Here is a 21,236-nt window from a genome sequence, read left to right on the forward strand (position 1 = left end):
TCTAGGAGAGGCCAATCTAAACAGCACTTTGGACACCCCCTCAAACGGTAATCCTACCCAGATAACCAACATGCCACTGGCATATCTAATTTTGGATGCTGGGTTCTGATTCAAGTACAAATTACAGTGTAATTTTACTATGGGAATACATCTTGCTTTGGCCTCTAGACGAAGACTTTCAAATAACCACCAGTCACATTTTCAAACATGGATGGCTTCAGATTACATTCTGATTTAGCATTCCTGGGACAGTCTAGTTTCAAAGACTCCACAGAATCATCCAGTTAAAATTTAAATAGTTAAGATTTCATCATTCATCTCAAACTAACTTAAAAATCACACATAAAATCCCAATACAGCTGAGTTTTGAACATGCATATTATGGATCAAACTTTAAATGCTGTCTTTTGGACACACCAATAGCCCGCAGGAATTTAAAGAATGAGACAGGGGCGTTAAGTTAGGACAGCAAAATGCAGCATCCATCCACACACGGTTTGGGATATTATTGCACCTTTGGGAGAATACAAGGGACAGCACAGGTGCCCGAGAAAAAGAGTCGCCCGAGGGACAGGGACGACTAGCCACGGAAGGCTGGGAAAGGAGAAGAAGCAGGCTAGAAATAAAACTGGAAGAAAAAGTGGGCAAAGAGGAAAGAAACGCTTCATCTGGACCGGAAGTTTACATACCAGTTTGAAATAACATCTTTGGCTGCCAATCCGTGATACAGATTTTAATTCACTGTGTTACCACAAATTGAACTCATGTGTACATCTCTCTGTGTGTATAATCACACCCTCTGTACATCTCGGTTTATATAATCATGCCCTCTGTACAAGAATAAGAGTTCCCAGAAGTATACAATACAAATAAGAGAGGACTGGCAAATGTTTTATGCATTTATTTGTATTTATTTATTTATAATTTTGATTCGTGAATCGCTCTACCCCTGAGTACTCAGGGCTCTGAGTGATGAACGACAATACTAAAATACATCAAAATAAATGCAACAAGATAAAACAGTTCAATGCTTTAAATAAAACAGTTCACAAATGGCACTGTCTGGTTCTCAACTGCATCACTGCTCCCTATGAACACTGGAATGGAACTGGGAAGGGAAGGAGGGGGTGGATGGGAGGAGAGAGAGTGCCAGCCAAGATGGTACCCGTCACAGCCCTCAACCAAATGTCTGGCGGAACAGGCCCTGCAGAACTGTATCAAGTCCCGCAGGGCATGGACGTTGTTCCGCAGAGAGTTCCACCAGGCAGGGGCCAGGGCTGAAAACGCCCTGGCCAAGGACAGACGGTTGTCTTTTGGGCTGAGGACCACCAGTAGTACTTGGTGGAGTGCAACACTCCTCGGAGGACATATTGGAAGAGGCGGTCCCAAAGGCAGTCCCCGACTGCTGAAGGCCTTAAAGGTCAATACCAAAACCTTGAACCTGACCTAATACTCCACTGGAAGCCAGGGCAGCTGATACAGCACAGGTCAAAGACGCGCTGTCCGCAGCACTTCTGTCAGGACCCGCACTGCCGCATTCTGGATCAGCTGGCGTTTCTGGATCACTCTCAAGGGCAGACCAGCGTAAAGCGAATTATAGTAAATCAGTCTAGAGGTGACTGTTACATGGATTACTGTGGCCAGGTCGGGGCGAGACGGGAAAGGGGCCAGTTGCCATGCTCGGCACAGATGGAAGATGGCCAGCCTGGCAACATTTGTGACTTGGGCCTCCATAGGTAAGGAGGTATCCAGGACCACGCCCAAATTCCTGACGGTCTGCTGCACTGATGCTAACGGCACACCATCAAGGGTAGGAAGTTGATGCCCCGGCCCGAACTCCACACCCCCCACACACGACCTCCGTCTTAGTTGGATTCAGTTTCAGCCAGCTCTTCTTCAGCCATCCCGCCATGGCCTCTAGACCCTCAGCCAGATGATGCGGGACGGTATCTGGGTGGCCCCCCTTTAATAGATACAGCTGGGTGTCCTCAGCGTACTGAAGACATTCCAACCTGAAACTCCGCACCAGCTGAGTGAGGGGGCTCCTTGGGGAGCCCCACATGTTAAGGGCTGCCTCACAGACATCTTCCCAAATGTGAAGCCAAATGTGTGTCAATTAAATGTGACTTTTAAAAATTCTTTTTATTAATTTTTTCATAAACAGATTTCAGTAACATTACTACGAACAGATTTCAATAACTTTGCATACAATTTATCATGTAGAGTTGTGGATATAGCTTTCATATATAGACAATAACGACACATAAAAACAAATTAACATTAACTGTAAACATGTTAACAAGTGCTTCGATTTCAACTTAGGTATTTATTAGTTTCGAGACCAAGGTAAGTGAGCAATTCTCCTATTCATTCAGAACCAATTTGCACTTTAGCACTATCTTTCATCATAATTTCAGTGTTGTGATGACAGCTATTGGTTTAGTATAGATAAGTATGTAAAGTTACTAGGTTGCAGGTCAGAGGCAAAAAGGAATTCCATGAAGGGAAGCCATTTCTCTGCAAAATTGGACTGTTTGGGGTAGATGACTTTTTACCCCATTATGCTCTCTCAGCTAAGTTATTTCCACGGGTAATTTAGAATCTCTGAATCAAATTTCTCATTGTGCCTCTCGACGGTATTGTTCAGGAACTTGAAGCACTAATTTATGACAAGTTATATTTTAAATAATAAAACACTCTTAGCCTTAATTCATAAAAAGCGATGGGGAAGGAATCTGTTCTCAGAATGTGCCCATTCCCCAGCTCGGTTCTTCCTCCACTGGAATGTGGCAAGAACGAGTAACCCACCGGTCCCGCCTTCAGGGGAGAGGAGCCTCGCCAACAGCTGAAGGGGAAGCTCCGCCCATCGGGGCAGGCGGCAGAGAAAAGCCCCTGGCGGCCAGAGTGGTGTCAGTGTCCCTGACCTTGGCTGGACGAGATGATTCTTGGTATCTTCCCGTATTATGAAGAAGAAGAAGAAGAAGAAGAAGAAGAAGAAGAAGAAGAAGAAGAAGAAGAAGAAGAAGAAGAAGAAGAAGAAGAGATTGGATTTATACCCCGCCCTTCACTTGGGAGTCTCAGAGCGGCTTACAGACTCCTTTCCCCTCCCCTCCCCACAACAGACACCCTGTGAGGTAGGTGGGGGCTGAGAGAGCTCTGACAGAAACGGCTCTTTTTCAGGGACAGCTGTGCCAGAACTGTGGCTTGCCCAAGGCCATCCAGCAGCTGCGAGTGGAGGAGTGGGGAACCAAACCCGGTTCTCCCAGATTAGAGTCCGCTCACTTAACCACGACACCAAACTGAAGCTGTGCTGTCTCCGCCTTGACACCCCCCTCGGCAGTGCCGACCCTGAGCTGATCAGCACACAGCCGCTAAAGGCAGGCCACGAGAAGAGTGACATTATTTCTGTTTTTAGAACATGAGCGGCAAACTCTACAGCCCAATTTTGTGATCCATAACTCCACCTTTTTGTCACCAGCGACACCAGCTCCCAGGAACCGGCACAGGACAAATAATCTCTCTGTCCCCCAGTTTCTATGAACCGTACCTGAGAGCTTGGGGCGACTGGCTCAACTTCCGTCTGACAGACGAAGCTTGTCCAGAAGCAAAAAGGGATGAGCCTTCATCTGACTGTACAGCAACAGTAAACAAAATGTCCCAAAGCAACACAGGCTGCCTTCGTTCTGTGTAAACAACAGAAAAGGTGTCTTGCTGGCATAGACAAGACCTGCCTCCCGCTCCTTCAGTAAAACACTGTTTGTTGTTGGAGTGGTGGTGGCCACATGGAAAGGGAGCTTGGCCTTTTAACAGCTGTGTAGATGTGGGGCTGCGGTGGCTCAAGTGGTTAAGACGCTGAACTGCAGGCTGTGGAAGGTCGGTAGTTCAGCAGTTCGAGACCCGAGTGTGCCGCATGACAGAGTGAGCTCCCGTCTCTAGTTCCAGCTCCTGCCAACCTAGCTGGCTTTACCTATACATCCATCCAGAATAAAACTCAAACATTGTTCAGCTGCTTCAGACCAACATGGCAAACCCCCCTGAATCTAAATTAAACATGATGTCACATTTCTTAGGCATAGGGATGGAGAAAACTCCTCTGCCTTTTGCAGCCGCAGGGCCAGTCATTTCCAACATTCGGGGCTCCAACGAGATGTCTCCCAAAACAGAAACAAACAATATCGCTCATGCAAAATATTATTTCCCGTTCTAAAATGTTCTTCCAGGACACCTTGTTCTGCTTCCCGTCTCCCACCCACCCACAAACAAACTCACATAAATTTTGTTATGCTGGTATCGCTGGAAGAGGTTGTGCATGATGGCACCTTCATGAAGGTCTACCAGGGCTGCCATGTCCTCCAGACCCTCTGCGCTGGTCGGCTGCATAGCGGTTACTTTTTGGTGTGTGATGGAACGCTGGTTGTAAGTATATACCTGGAAAAAAGGAATTGGGTTGTTAAAAACCGGCGGTTCTTACAAATTCTATATTCTCAGCTTTTTCTAGAACGAGGACTGTTTCCCTCCTGGGGACGAGAGGTAGCCTCACAGCTGTACACCAAGCAGATGAATGTTTGGACACGATCATCGTTGCCAACTGCCTTTGGGGTTGCTTGTTGTTTTGGAGACCTTTCCTCTAGGGTCGCCAGCTCCAGATTGGGAAGTCCAACAAGCCCACAGGGAACACGGCTAAGTTAGATAAACACAGAAAACACCGTGTTGAAATAATAAACACAATATTCACATGCACTTATAGCTAAATGTATTTGCTTTTTATACACAACATCAACTCTAGTGTATGGTAAACACTTTCAAACGACAACATCACATTTCAAACACTTTCAAACTAGGTTATATAACACAAAGAGTCCAACTGTCTTCTTCCTGATGGAGGATAAATACCAATGTACAGTTATCTGTACCGAACGATGCAGCAACCTATTGTACATTTTGCAAGTGATGGTCCATCAGGTAAAGCTAGCAGGCAGCCTGTATTTCTCACTGTGATGATTCAGCTTAGCCAGCAAGCCTAGTAGATGTATTGTCCCATGAGGTGATTCAGCTAGCAAGCAGGCCTAGCAACACGCCTCCCGGGCATAACCTGCGTGTTTCGAACAAACCTTCTTCAGGCATAAATTTTCCTGGAACTGAACAACAATACATATCATAATATAATATAAATTCAATATCCTTACATAGTACCAGGAAAAACAGGGGGGGGGGGGAAGAAGGCTAAATTTCCTGCACTCACCCACAGCTCTTCAATTTACACTAGAGTTGATGTTGTGTATAAAAAGCAAATATATTTAGCTATACATACATGTGAATATTGTCTTTATTATTTCAACATGGTGTTTTTTGTGTTTATCCAGATTGGGAAGTGCCTGGAGATTTGGAGGGCGGGGTCTGGGGAGGGCGGGGTCTGGGGGAGGGGAACGACTCCAGCAGGGGGAAATGCCATGAAGTCCCTCCTGCCGAGCAGCCATTTTTTCCAGGGGGACTGACCTTGGTGACCTGGGGGTCAATTGCAATAGTGGGAGATCTCCAGGCCCCACCAAGAGGCTGGCAACCCTACTGCCCTCTGGAAAATCTGGGTTCCGCTTCTTTTCAAGAAAACCGGCTGAACAGGCTGCCGGAAACGCACAGTTCCGGAGCAGTCACACGGTGCCCGGGGCTACCAGCAATTCGAAGGAGGGTTGCTCAAACTAACCAGACGGTTTGGGGTGAATTAAAGATGACAAGTCAAAAGGAAGGAGAGAGTGGGGCCTCGAAAAAATCCCCATCAACAGTTCGTACCTGGACAGCAAATACAGCCGGCACTTGGGTACGTCGCATTTCTATTTAAAATTCAATAATTAAGAGTAATCTGCATCTATATGTATGGGCACATTTCCCCTTCTTTTACCTTCTTCAGACAGCCCCGTAGCCAGAAATCTTGGGTTGGTGGGGGGTGGGGGGATTTTGTGGGGCACCAGGGAAGAGGGGAGAGGGAGGGGGAGAAAGAGGGGTGGCCGCTTGAAAAACACCATTTAAAGAAAACCCTTTCCATTTCGCCCCCAAGTGGGGGCTGCCTGTGCCTGAAATCGCCACTTGGAGTTCAGGGAAGGTGTGCAGCTGCCTCTCTCCCTCCCTCCCTGCAAAATTTAAAGGACCCTCCAGCTAATTGGTGGGCCATGTGCTCCCCCCAATCAGCCCTTTTCATGTCACAGGAGGGGAGGGAGGGGGAGGAGGGGGGGAGAGGGGCAGCAGCTGTTGTGGGGCGTGCCTCACATTTGAGGGGGCAGAGCCCCTGAATGCCCCACTGCAGCTACGGGGCCTGGTTCTTGATAGGGTTCCCAGCTGTAAAGCCCCTGGAGATTGAGAGGCACACCCTGGGGAAGGGATTGTGCTGCGCAGGGATGTGAGGCAATAGGGTCTGCCCCTCTGAAGCTGCCGTTTCCTCCAGGGGATCTGACCTCCATCATATGGAGTTCAGTTGCTCTGGAGGGTTAATTGTGTGGCATTATACCCCACTGGGGTCCCACCTCTCCCTAAATCCCACCTTCCCCAGGCTTCAACCTCAAATTTCCAAGAATTTCCGATTCTGGAGCTGACAACCCTAAAGGAGGACCATGTAGGAACAGGACAATGAAGCACATAGCACTGGTATCTCTCCTTCCTGCTCTGACCACAGATATGTTCTCAAGAGTCTCACACTAACTATCCTGCATCGGGTAGTCAGGTGTCTACCCTTTCTGAATACTGCTTTTTAAGCAGTCGTGATTAATATCCCTGGCTAGAAGCACTGCTCTATGCAGGGTTTTTAAAAAAATCAATTTATTCAAGCTAACCATTGTTAAATCTGCAGGCACTGAGTTTCCCAGGTTAATTACGCATTCCATGAAAGAGTCCTTCTTTGGTCTTAACCCCTGCAGACCGTGGTGGTCCTCAAGGGACCACAGACTCTGAAGACTATTGCACAGAAAATCAACTGTACGCGAAGGCGAACCTGTGCGTGCACGAACCACAGCAAGTCATTTCCTGAGAGCCTTAAATGATTTTCCTAATTAGCTCTTTAAATCACTATTGCTATGCATATGTATATATCAGCTGTTGTTTTTAGGTGCAGCTCCGGCACTGCAGAATAACGGCTTAAGGTTTTCAAAATTCAAACTCCACAGTAACTAAGGAGGTTTTAAAAGACGGAACATTTTTTAAAACATTCTTCCCCTAACCCCAGGGATATAATGCTTTCTTCTAAGGTAAGGATTGTGATAACTGGCAAATCTATTTGAATAGGTCACATTTGCCAACACTGCATGCTCTTGTAGGAGAACAAAACATTAGGATGGAGGAATTGGAAGGGGGGGTGGAAGTCTTCCATTCTAATGCTTCTTCTCAAAAATGTAAAAACCACAAAATGGTTAAGGAAGCATTTCTTACTTTCGGATTCCGGAATGTAGCCAAGCTGCTGCCCATAAACAAGATTAAAGAGATAATCCTAATAAATCAGTTGCAAGAATTGGGGGTGGTGGTGGTGTTAACACAAACTCCTCCACAGAATGCTAACTCCCAAGGAAGAAAATCCATGAGCGCAGCAAATGAAGTGGAGAAAGCATATGTTTTTAACATTGGTTCAAGAGAAGAACAGCTAGTGGTTCTCCGGTCTTGGCAGGGTCTCTTTTCAGCCATTACCCCATCTCCCTACTCCCCAAGAGCAGAAATAAACTTCTGGATTGTGTACTTTTCTTCCTTACATGTCCTTACATGTCAAAAACAGTGCCTCAATTGAGACACACTTGAACATGGGATCTTTCTTACACCTGATACTTCACCCAAAGAAAGGGCTGGGAAAGTTCAAAAAGATGACACAATCCTCTGTTTTTATTTCCGCTGCAAAATTTAACTTGCAGTTTCACCAGCACAAGAAGCACAAAGAACGCCATCCATACCCCTGTGCACACAGTCCCCCCCCCCACACACACACACCGTATCTACTTTGGCTCAATTGCTGTCTTGGTTGACAAGGTAAAGGTAAAGGTAAAGGGGGAGAAAGCCAGTCGAATCCGACTCTAGGGTTGCGGTGCTCATCTCCGTTTCAAAGCCGAAGAGCCAGCGCTGTCCGAAGACGTTTCCGTGGTCATGTGGCCGGCATGACTAGACACCAAGGCGCATGGAACGCTGTTACCTTCCCACGGAAGTGGTACCTATTTATCTACTTGCAATGTCTTGCTTTCGAACTGCTAGGTTGGCAGGAGCTGGAACTAGAGACGGGAGCTCACTCCGTCATGCGGCACACCCGGGTCTCGAACTGCTGAACTACCGACCTTCCACAGCCTGCAGGTCAGCGTCTTAACCACTTGAGCCACCGCAGCTCCTGGTTGACAGAAGCAGAGTTTTAATTTGGGTGCTTTTACCCAGTCTAAATAAGAGCCACCGGGTAAGAAAATGTGGTGATCAACAAAGGGCAAGACAGGGACGCTGAACCGTGACTGGTCAACTGTAAGCGCCCCAGAGACTGTAGGGCCCCCACATCCAGACATCGAGAGGTCAGAGAAGAAATGATGCCCACAGCACCGGACAGGGGGACTCCTCACAAGTACAGTCGGGTGTTTCAATTCCCTGCTGAGCAGCAGAAACCGAGGAAGCAAGAAACAATCCAGAACCTCCGCTTCAGACATCAGAAAGGAACAATACGTATCATCCTGGTTCCACAATCATCGCTGCTATGAACTACGGGGAAAGGAGGGGTGAGGATTCGCCTGCCGGGCTGCCCCAAGGACAACACAGGCCGCTGCTCTACGCTGCCAGGTCTCCCTGTACCTGACTCTGGTGGCGGAAAGCTCAGCCAGCTGCAAGAAAATTGTGAGCAGATTTCTCAGTAGGGAAAAGAGAGACTATCATTCTCTCCCCTCTCAGGCCGCTGGCACCCTTTCTGTCTGAACTGTAATCCTGCTCACTAAACTGCGACCACAGCTGTGGGGTGGGCTCCCTTTCCCTGAGGAATTCATGTTTTTCTTGGCCCACTTCATCCCAGCTTCAGACCAGGCTAGGGACAGGGATGGCTTCAGTCATTCTGGTGAATGCTCTGAACATAACAAGAGCCCTGCAGGATCAGACTAGTGGTCCATTGAATTCAGCACACTCTTCCACACGGTGGGCCAACCAGATGGCACGGAGGACCAACAAACAGAACATGAAGATCAAGCTCTTCCCCGATGTTGCCTCCTGGCACTGGTAGTCACAGGTTTCCTGCCTCTGGACACGGAGATTCCCTTCAGTCTTGTGCCTTGACAAAATTTCTATGACACAAAACGACTGTCGTGGGGGGGGGGGAGCTCATCTCCCTCCTCTTCTTCAGACAGTCTAACCAAGTCTTTGCACTCAGGAGGGATGAGATCGCGCTCTCCCTGTGCCAAGCAAACATGCTTCAGAGTGGGAGTTGGCACCCCCCACTCAGGATTCCACCCGTGAGCTTTGCATTGGGGTTCTGGGAAATGCAGGGCCCTGCCACTCCACTGAACGTTTGGGTCATGATCTCGGAGCCAGGGGTTGCCTAGCACCATCGAGAATTTTGCGGCAGGGAGAAAGGAAAAGGTCAAGTAGTACTTTCTGACCCTGGATGGATTTTTGATTCGGCTTTCTTAACTGATATCACAGAGCATCTGAACACATTGAATCTAAGTTTGCAGGGAAAAGGAAAGCTTGTGTGTGACGTGTACTCTGAACTGAAAGCTTTTGGAGCAAAACTAAACATTTTTGTGAAGCAAGTAAGCGAAGGTAACTTCTCAAACTTCTCATGCTGCAATGGACTAAAATTTGAGAAGGATGGGAATTTACAATTCAGTGTTGAAAGACACATCAAAGCACTAAACCTATTTATTTATTTATTTATTTATTTATTTATTTTTCGTATTTATACCCCGGCCTCCCTAGTGGGCTCAGGGCGGCTTACAGGGGCAAGGAAACCTTGCCATAATAAAAACATGGTATAGATACTAGCTTAAAACAATACAATACAACATTAAAACATCCTAAAAATTAAAATAATGGTGCTCAAATACATAACTCGAAAGTTCCCGGAATGTTTCCCATGGCTACGGCATCTTTGCAATATTCAGATGTTACAGATGTTTCATTCTTTGCAATATTCAGATGTTAGAGATGTTTCCTCAGGGCCTCGGTAGCCATAGCGGTGGTGGTATAGTAGGGCGGCGGCTCCTACTCAAAAGCCTGGCGGAAGAGCTCCGTCTTACAGGCCCTGCGGAACTGCATAAGGTCCCGCAGGGCCTGGATCTCCCCTGGGAGCTCATTCCACCAGGTAGGAGCCGCCAGCGAAAAGGCCCTGGCCCTAGTTGCAGCAAGTTTAATATCCTTGGGGCCCGGAATAGATAGTAAATTCTATTGCAGACAGAATTCCAGAACAGACTCACTGATGGCCATGAGCATGAAAAGGAAATAAGAATGTTTCAGAATCCAGTTGAAGTAACACCAGAAGATCCAAGTAACATTTTTTTCCCAGATGGAACTAATTGATTTGCAAGTCAGTGACCCCCCTCAGAGACATTTAAAAAGGAAATAGACTGTTAGATTTCTATTCTGGTCTGCCTGATATATTTATCAACCCAAAGAAATTCGCTGCAGGCGTGTTCACAGTCTTTGACACCACATGCATCTGTGAACAAATTTCCTCCAAGATGAAAATTGTGAAATCCAAGTGTAGGTCAAGAAGATTTACAGATGAACATTTACATGACATTTTAAGGGTGTCTGTCACAAACCTTGACTTGGACATCAATGCACTGGCTAACAGAAAACAGCCACAAAAATCACACTGACTAGTTAGCATGTGCGGCTAGATAAATGGAATCCACAGTAAAATATTGTTCCAAAATGGGCTGCATTCAAGTTAACATTTCTTCATTGACCTTTGGATGTTTACTTTTGACCTACATAGGTAGGTTAATAATTTTATATCATATAAGATGTGGCCCCCTTTAGGAATTGGGCACTCTAATGTGGCCCCCATGTGCCAGAAGGTTGGGGACCCCTGCTCTAGGGATTTGTCTCTCATGTGATTCCTTCTCAGTTTCCTTTTAACTATTATCTGTTGCAGTAAGATAAAACAATCTTTACCTCTGTTTTCTCTCCTTCTTTTCCACTCTTTCAAGTCTCAATGTCAACTCTTTCTTATCATTATCCTGCTTAGCAACAGAATGTACTTGATAACAGTATAGTAGTAAACCTTTGTTACTATTATGAACAGAAGGAGGGGAGCAAATATTTCCCCACAATCGAACAAAGCTGCAAAGCGATGCTTCCCCCCTCCCCCACCCTTTAGGTACATGGTAATGGAACACTAATCTGTTTTAGTGGTTATACATGCAGAACAGAAGTTAGAACTCCCAGTTCAGGCACTGGACTGTGATCACCGTGCTGGTGGAGGGTGTAGCAGCCCTTCGGAAAGGCTACTTTGCTAGATGACGAATGATGCAATTTTTTTAGTAGACAAAGGTGGACAATCACGGCCTGATCAAAGAACCAATGTAAAGGAAACAGTTGTGAGGCTCACAACTGTTTTCTTTACATCTGTAATTTTTTTAGCGCCATTAGAATTGGATTTCTAACAAATGCCACACCGAGGCTTTCTCCCCAGTCGGGATCCAAAGCCACCTTATTCTCCTGCCCTCCGTTTTATCCTCACAACGACCCTGTGAGGCAGGTCTGGCCGAGAGTGTCGCCCAGCAACCTTTTATGGCAGGCTGGGGACCTGAGTCTGAGAGACAAATGGCCAGTTGGGAAGACGGCCTGGATCAGGGCATTCCACTTCCCTCCCTTTTCGGCAATGCACTTTCCATCATCATTCTGGGGTTGGTGGCCACTTTTCAAACACGGAGTTCTGCCTGCCACAGAGACCCTTCACTTCCATGGCAAATGTTATTGGGGGGCGGGGGGGGCGGTGTCTGGAAATTCCCCAGGGCCAGGATTTTCCATTTGGGCGCCACAACAGTCATCCTGAAGGTGGGGGCCAATTTTGAGTCTCCTGGCTTTATTCTCTGGTGAGCTGCAGGGCTCTTTTTGTAGAAAAAGCCCAGCAGGAACTCATTAGCATAATAGGCCACACCCAACAGCAGAAGCTCATTAACATATTAGGCTACAACCCTGACAGCACAGGTCATTAGCACATTAGGCCGCACCCCCATGTTACCAGAAGTGTGGTCATCCAGCCACACCCACCTTTTGCTTGTTATTCTGTTTACCTTGTTTGTTGTCAAAACCCAGGGCCTTTTTTTTGTAGCAGGAACTCCTTTGCATGTTAGGCCACACACCCCTAATGTAGCCAGTCCTAGTGAGTTTCTGCTGTTGGGTGTGGCCTGTTATGCTAATGAGTTCTTGGTGGGCGTGGCCAACTCGGGAGCCAGCCGGAACTCCGTTCCTGCGCGTTCCTGCCCAAAAATAGCCCTGGCTGAGCTGTGCCTGCCATACACAGACAGATGAACAGACAGGCCGATTATTTTATTACTATAAAGTCAGGGTGACAGCAAGCAAAGTAATTTGTTTTGTTGCAATATTTGGTTTTGATCGGGGTTATATGGGGGGGGCTACGTGGAATCTTTGCCCAGGGGCCCATGGTGGCTCTTGGCAGTCCTGGCCACAGAATTGAAGAAAATGGATCAGGAAGGAAGGGAAGAGTTGTCTCTGCTCCTCCAAGGGAGGGCACAGACTTCAGTGGGGTATAATGCCATACAGTCCACCCCCCAAAGCAGCCATTTTCTCCACGGGAACTACTCTCCCCAGGCGCCACCTGGAGCTTGGCAACCGTAACGAGTAATGTGAGTGAAAATAGAAGGGAAGAGAATGATGGAAGCTGCCTTGGCTCCCCATTGGAGGGAAAGGCAGGGTATAAATGAAGATCCTTTCTTCCTTTCATGCTGTTCCTTGTATAAATGGAGTAAATAAACACGTTCGGACCATCCTGCAACAACCCCGTCGGATTACGGGTCTCCTGCGTCAGGCCCGGGCCGCACAGACTCCCTCCCTCCCTCGCGACCCCAACTGCCAAGCGTGGCCCGCCCTTCCTGGGCTCAGCTGCCCACGTCCTCGGCTTGCCAAGTGACGGCTGCAGCCCCGACCCTCTCCGAGGCAGGCAGCTCCTGTTCCGTGGAACACGTTGCCACGGCGGGGTCATGAGATGCTGGCCACTGTAGATCGCCACACAGTGCAGAAGAAGGTGGGATGAAATTTTTTAAATAACGATTTAAAACATTCCAGGAAGAACAGATGGTGTCTAAAGCATTCACCCTCCACTTAGCCTGATGCACACGGGCCGGAAAACCCACCGCTCCCTCCAGCCGACCTTTTAGACCTGGGCGGCCCCCGTCAGAGAGGCCCTGGGTGTATCTGTGGTCCACAGCATGTCTCAGGCACTCTCAGCAGAGCGGGGAACCAAAGAGGGCACTGTTATTTCTGGGTAAAGGTAAAGGTTCCCTTGCTCGAAAGCCAGTTGCGTCGGACTCTAGGGTTGTGGTGCTCATCTCTGTTTCAAAGCCAAAGAGCCAGCGCTGTCCGAAGACGTTTCCATGGTCATGTGGCCGGCATGACTAAACACCAAGGCGCACGGAACGCTGTTACCTTCCCACCGGAATGTTACCTATTTATTGACTTGCAATGTCTTGCTTTCGAACTGCTAGGTTGGCAGGAGCTGGAACTAGAGACGGGAGCTCACTCCATCATGCGGCACCCGGGTCTCAAACTGCTGAACTACCGACCTTCCGCAGCCTGCAGTTCAGCGTCTTAACCACTTGAGCCACCGCAGCTCCTTATTTCTGGGTAGCGATATATATAATCTGCCTGGGGAATTGAATACAAAGAATCCAAACCACTTAGCCATGGCACCTTCTTGTAGGAGCACCGTGTTCACACAATATCTGACTGAGCCCATGCACAGAAAAGGTCCTTGTACCATAAATCCATAGGAATTTTTCTGCAATTGATCTAAGGGAGAGCTGACATCACACGCTACAGCATTAAAACACTGTAACAACACAGACACTCTTCAAGGAACATGAACTTTGATTCTGTAACCTTCTGGCTTGGCCAAAATGAGTACTGTCCACCTGCGGCCATAGATCATACATATAAACAAGGCATCTGACATTCTACTCAAGATTCAGAGAGAGAGAGAGAGAGCCCAAAAGACCCTCCCCTTCTTCTGGCTTTTTAACCACCAGACAAATGAGTTCTGAGGAACCTGAAAGCTTGAAATGCTGTGTTGGGGGTCTTAATAAAAGGTATAATAAAAGGTACCAGGAGGGCCTGGCGTGATGTGGTCCACGGGGTCGCGAACAGTCCGACTTGACCGTGCAACTGAACAACCACCATCACCACCATCACTTGGTTAGCTTATGTGCATATTGGTCTGGGGAAACTGAAACTTTATCTCATATTTTCATTGACTGTGAGCTGGCTGCCCCGTTGACAGATCTGTGGATACAGCCGGTGATGGCTTCCATGGTTTCCTTTGTTTCTGCATCTTCCCTACTAGTTTGTTCTGATCCCGCTATCACTTTAGGTAAAGGTAAAGGTTCCCTTGCTCGAAAGCCAGTCGAGTCCGTCTCTAGGGTTGCGGTGCTCATCTCCGTTTCAAAGCCGAAGAGCCAGCACTGTCTGAAGATGTTTCCGTTGTCATGTGGTCGGCATGAGTAAACACCAAGGTGCACGGAACGCTGTGACCTTCCCACCGAAGTGGTACCTATTTATCTACTTGCAATTTCTTGCTTTCGAACTGCTAGGTTGGCAGGAGCTGGAACTAGAAATGGGAGCTCACTCCATCATGCGGCACCCGGGTCTCGAACTGCTGAACTACTGACCTTTCACAGCCTGCAGTTCAGCGTCTTAACCACTTGAGCCACCGCAGCTCCTGGTATTACTTTAGCTACGGCTAAATTTCTGGCAGCAGCGGCTTCTATGCAAAAATGGAAACAGAGGCTGGCATTTGTAAGACTGATTCTGTCCAAGGCTGCTGGGTCATCAGACTGTAACATAAAGAATAAAAGGCATACTGCGGCTTCTGGTTCTGGATTTGACGGTGGACCAATGCACTCTCCTATCTTTTAAAAATCGAAACCCATCATCTCCTCCTTTCGTGATGCAGAATTCAATTTGGAACAGATTCCTGTCCATTCCCCCCACAGTCTCATTCTAGTTGGTCAAGATGCAAACATTGTATATGTGGGGAAAACAAGGAGTTGTGACCTTGTGAGAGTTACACTGCTCACACAAGAAGAGCAGGTACGTGAGCCGCTCCTGGAACACCGAATGACTCATCATCTGAACTCCACTTTCCCCAGGTTCCCGTCTCCTACTTCCAAGTCCTCAGACTGGTCTCTATTCTTCCTCCTATTTAATGCCTTTTCCAGCCTTTACTAATTACACACAGGGTGGGTGGTAGGAACGACAGCACGCCAATGGAGACAATTGGGGGGAAATTCAGCTGAACAGCTAGAGAAGCAGAAGCCAAAAACTGGGCTCATATCCCTGCAAATTCATGCCGCAATAATCCAATTACTGCATAGGTTAACACAGCGCTGGCTCATGTTGGGGGATGTTCATAGGCGTAATCTTCGTGGGGGCGACGGGGCTTCAGCCCCCGCCGAAATTTTCAGGAAGCTGCTCAGCCTCCCCCGGGACGCACCCTTGCTCAGCCCAGGAAAGCCCCCCGCCCCGCCCCAGCCCCCCCCCCCCCGGGAAATCGGAAAGTCTACACCTTTGCATGTAGCATCTATGGTGGCCCACCACGACAGAATTCCAGTGGCACCCTCAAGACTAACATTTATTTCAAGAGGAGCTTTCACGAGTCATAGGTGACCTCTTCAGCTCATTCAACGGCACCTAACAGTTCCCAGGGAAGCATTGATACTAGCCAATACGCTGTTCGTTTCTTCATCTTGCATCCAGGCCTCACGTGAATCCGGAGTGGAAAGGACAGGAGCAAGGCTAAGGGCTTCACATGGAACTCACTGCCACAGGAAGTGGTGGCAGCTACAAGCATGGACGGCTTCAAGAGGGAATTAGATAAGCATATGGAGCAGAGGTCCATCAGTGGCTATTAGCCACAAGGTATAGATAGGGACTCTGGGGCAAGTGATGCTCTGTCTTCTTGGTGCTTGGGGGGGGGGTCAACAGTGGGAGGGCTTCTAATGTCCTGGCCCCACTGGTGGACCTCCTGAGGGCACCTGGTATTTCTGGCCACTGTGTGACACAGAGTGGTGGACTGGAGGGGCCATTGGCCTGATCCAACATTGGCGTCTCTTATGTTCTTATGTGAAGAAGAAGCAGAAGAAGAAGAAGAAGAAGAAGAAGAGGAAGAAGAATTGGAATTCACTGCCACAGGAAGTGGTGGCGGCTACAAGCATGGACGGCTTCAAGAGGGAATTAGATAAGCATATGGAGCAGAGGTCCATCAGTGGCTATTAGCCACAAGGTATAGATAGGGACTCTGGGGCAAGTGATGCTCTGTCTTCTTGGTGCTTGGGGGGGGGGTCAACAGTGGGAGGGCTTCTAATGTCCTGGCCCCACTGGTGGACCTCCTGAGGGCACCTGGTATTTCTGGCCACTGTGTGACACAGAGTGTTGGACTGGAGGGGCCTTTGGCCTGATCCAACATCGGCGTCTCTTATGTTCTTATGGCTTAGTGATCCAGATGAAAGTTCAGATGTTTAGCCACACTGAACAGAGAGGAGGGGCGGCTATGGGAAGTCAATGCGATTTCACACTCCCCATCCTTTTCAAATGCGAGTGTTCCGGCTTGCGATGTTCTTCTTCGCAGATCTATTCAAGCAGAGGTTTCTTTTTCTCCCACAACTCTCCGTTTGCACAATGGCGGCACAGCAGTTCTGGGGTGTGCCATTTTCACAGCTCGGTTAATTGTTCTTTACAGCCTCCTGGGGCAGAGGAAACCCACTCGCCTCTATGTCACAGGCTGTTTCTCGTTTTACAGACCATTCCTTTGCTTGCAGAACACCCCCCCCCCCAACCCTTATGCAGTTATGGGCTACGGCCGGAGACAAAAGATCCTCTGTAAGCACAGGGGCGTGTGCGCACAATTAAGCAATTAAATCAATGCCTGCTGTGCCACTAGAATGCTATTTAATGACACAAGTACCAGGCCTATTGGCACGGAGAGCGGCTGGCTCTGGAGAAGTGAGCCTGGTAATGGTCCTATAAAATGCAACTGAACACGAGCTTTCTTGTTCTCGCAATGAAGGCACAATTCTCCGGGCCAATCGAGGCTCGACAGGGGGATCCCATGTACTTATACACAGACCCACCTGTTCATGTTTGAGGCAGAGAGGGGCAGGAAAAGACTAAGAAACTGAAGTATGCAGGCGACTGGAGCTAAATCCTGTCCCCCCCCCCTCACTGTCTCTTGCTAAGATCTCATCTGCTGCCTGCCGAAAGTGTTTCTGTAGGCAGGCGCGCAAGTGAGCCCCGACCCCCACCCCCACCGAAGGGCTCCAGCCCAAACGCTTCTGCCCCCTCGGCAAGGACTAGCACATTGCTGAAGCATCTTTTTGCCATTAGGCCAAAGCACAAGTCCTTTCCCCCTACAAAATGCACAGGCAGGAAAGCCAAACAGGAATTCCTACATGGTGGTCAGTGTGGGGTAGGGTTGCCAAGTGGTTTTTCGCTGGGAGCGGGGGGCTCCCGGCGGGCATCTGTGTGACGTGATGACGCCAGGCACGCTGGGGGCGGGGCCACGGCCATCCGAGGGAAAACCATAGAGTTTTCCCTCAGATGGCCGTGGCCCCACCCCCAGCGTGCCCGGCGTGGTCGCGTCACTTCCGGGTGACGCGCACGTCGGGGTGGAGTTCCCCCCGGGGCCCGATCTGGTGGGGGCGGGGAACGGGCCTCTGGGGCGGGGGTTTCCCCGCTCCCCGGGGGGACTTGGGAAGCCTAGTATGGGTTTTATTAGGATGTGACTCCGATGCTGCCCTGACCTGGGCGGCTGAGCCTGGCCCAATCCCGCCAGACCTCAGGCGCTGAGCAGGGTCTGGCGAGGACTCGGACGGGAGGCCACCCAGGAAGCCCAGGGTTGCTACGATGCAGAGGCAGGCCATGGCGATCCCACCTCTGAACGTCTCTTGCCTTGAAAGCCCCCACGAGGGGCTGGGACTTGATGGCTCTGCAACTCGCAGGCGCTTTCCTCCTCCTCCACTGCTGAGAGGCCGGCTTACTCTGGCCCAGTCAGTTGCACACATTTAAAATCAGCCCCTCTCGGCTGTGTCTGCTTCAGAGATGGCTCCAGTTATTGGCACAGTGGCTAGCTGGGTCCATTCAGCCCAGGATTCAACAGATCTCAGCGGTGCGAGGGTAGCATGCGATCAGGGGAACACAGAAGGGCGCTGTCACAGGCCGGCCCGCTGCCTCCTCGTCTGAGGAAATGGAAGTATCAGGCCCTGCACCAGTGGAATGCCCGCCTGAGCAGCTGGGCTTAGAAGAGGAGGCTGCGGCTGGTTCCTTATTCGCAGTTGTGTCTTTTGGGCTGGTCCAAAGATTGTTTTTGGGGTGCAGCCTGGCCCCAGTGTCTGCCTCTGTGACTGTCCTGGGGGCACCACACTTTGGAGCAGGTGGCACAAGAACCACGCTTTGGACCAGGACACAGCCCACGTTCTCTCGAAGGAGAGAGTCCACTAATCGTGAGGGTGTATGAAGTGTGTGGGTCCAAACCTTATTTTGGGTGGTAAAGGACAAACAGTTCTTTGTTCAAATCTCCTTAAAAATCGAGGCCTCTTGGAGGCACTCCAAATAGAAGCTTGTGGTGCTAGAACCAGTGTTTGGAAAGGGAAGTACTGTATGTCTCCTGGCAGTCTCCAGAGCATGGTGATGTGTCATTTGGGGTGGTCCAAAGATTTTGGGGGTGTGCAACCCGGCCCCAGTGTCTGCCTGTGTGATTGTCCTGGGGCACCGCTCTTTGGAGCGGCTGGCACAAGAACCATGCTTTGGACCCAGAAACAGGATATCTCTTCTTGAAGGTGAGAGTCCTGTGAAACTGGGGGTATATGATATGTAGTGGTCCAGACCTTATTTTGAGGTTCATAGCTTTCCAACTCTCCTCAGTGTTTCTGGATGAGTTCACGAATAAGGAATGAATAAGGAACTGTGAATAAGGAACCAACTTCAGCCTCCTGTTTAGAAGCAGATCCAGCAAAAGAAGTATCGGGAAGTGAGAGTCGTTCATTCTGGCAGGAGAAAGAAATGCAGAGTGCAGAAGAATGGAGAGAGTGCTTAAGAGCCCGAGTGAGATGAAAAAGCACCCATTTAATTGCACAACAGCAATCAGTGTAAATGGCTGAAGCAGAGTCATTACAGGGGCAGGAATGACATGCTGGTAAGTAGCAACACCTGGGCTTCGGGGGATGAGTCAGCTAATGAGGCAGATAAAAGGAACATGCTAAACAAGGCTTGAGGTGGAAGCAAGTTTGTTCGCCACTCCCTGTGAGCTGACCCACTCACCTTGCCTTGCTGCCTTGCACCCTCTCCTGCTAACCTGTGCTTGCTTTCCCAGCTAGAAACCCAGACCCCGTCTCCTGTCTTGGTTTCCAAGCTTTAGACCCTGGACTCCAGACCTTCCTGATCCCCCAACTTGTGGACTGAACCTTCGGCTCCCTGACTCTGTGATGGTTTGTTGACCTCTTGCCTTGACTGATTGTGATTGCATTTGTGCCTCCTGCAGACCCCAGGCAGAGTAAAAGTGCCAGGCTCTGCCCTGAACGTGACATTTGCAATGATTGATTATGATTGTGTTTGTGCATTCTGGACCCAACCCCCCCCCCGTGAAGTAACAGTGCCAGGCTCTGCCCTGAATGCAACACACACTACAAGGACTAGTTCCCACAATCATACCATGAAGTGGAAGAGGACTGAAGGTCTGGATAGTCATGCAGTGTAAAAGATGCTCCATGCAGTAATATTAACAAGGTAAAGATGAACAAACTGTGACCCACCAATCAAATACAGCAGCTGAGGGGTCCCAAATACCTTGCAGTCTTCTCTCAAAAACAGAGGAACTGTCAAGCATGGAGCAGGATACCAGTGCACCTTAGTGCTGGCTCAGTTTCCACTGACCTGTTCTATCCACAGCCAGGCACCAATGGTAAGTAAAAAATGCAAAATCCAAAGGCTGCACAGACAACCATATTTCATTATGGCCCCAATCCACACTATTAGGCGTGACCATTTCAGTGGCACACACCCAGTGCTTTGTTGGATTGAGATCCAGGTACGGTAAACATTGTACGGATTTCCCTAGCGTCAGAAGTATGTCTAGGATTAGTGCACAAATTAAACCATTTTGAGAGATTTGGGGGCGGAAAGAGGCTAAAGAGGGGGATGTGATTTATAAAGATGCATTTTACTGTATTGCATTTTTCATCCTAGCCTGATTCCAGTGCATTTACAGTCCTTCGCTATTTAGCAGGGTGATTTTCATCACATTTTATGGCTCGCTTGAGCAGGCAGTCTGACTCTTGAGAAATTTATGTTACGGCCTGTCAGGGGGAATGATGTGGATTTTAAAAAATTTCTGTTGTGCTAAAGTAAGCAGAATTGTTCTCTGCACTGACTCTGTATGCAAATACAAGGGCTACAGTCCTGCACAGCATTAGGAGAAATTAAGCACAACTCAAATCAATTCTCTGCTAAGACTATAGGAGACGGCAGGGTTCCGGTCTGCTGATCTGCAGCCAAAATCAGGCAGATGCCATTTCCAAAAGGTTCCCCATTCTCAATATGATGGAGCAGAGGTCCGTCAGTGGCTCTTAGCCACAAGGTGTAGACGGAACCCTCTGTCTGGGGCAGTGTGATGCTCTCTCTTCTTGGTGCTTGGAGGGCAACAGTGGGAGGACTTCTGGAGTTCTGGCCCTGCTGGTGGACCTCCCGATGGCACCTGGGTTTTGGCCACTGTGTGATGCAGAGTGTGGAACCGGATGGGCCGTTTGCCTGATCCAACATTGATTGGCTTCTCTTAGCTTCTTATGTTTTTATGAAGATCAAACAAATTTTTCAAAGTTAAGGAAAGGGGGAAGAATGATGTGGAACCTGTGAGGATGTTGTCCTATATTTCTATATATTTCCAAAACAGACTTTAAAAGATAAGTTCTGTTTGTATGCCGGAGTGCAAAAGTCCAGGTGCTCAGCTGCCATCACTGCTCAAAAGCCAAGCTGAATGCCCAGCACCTGGAGTGCTGCAGCAGACGCTGACGCCT

The 21,236-nt window shown here is 48.8% G+C and overlaps 1 protein-coding gene across 1 annotated transcript in view; it reads right to left on the reverse strand.

Moving 5' to 3' along the window:
• The window catches only part of MYO10 (myosin X), a 179,969-nt gene that overhangs the window by 119,824 nt on the left and 38,909 nt on the right, over positions 1-21,236 (reverse strand). Inside the window, 1 exon segment of the mRNA XM_015409567.1 lies at positions 4,270-4,428. Within this exon segment, the coding sequence (XP_015265053.1) occupies positions 4,270-4,428 (159 nt within the window).

This window comes from Gekko japonicus, unplaced genomic scaffold, assembly GCF_001447785.1.
Source record: "Gekko japonicus isolate JY-2015 unplaced genomic scaffold, Gekko_japonicus_V1.1 scaffold1501, whole genome shotgun sequence".
NCBI classification, from domain to species: domain Eukaryota; kingdom Metazoa; phylum Chordata; class Lepidosauria; order Squamata; family Gekkonidae; genus Gekko; species Gekko japonicus.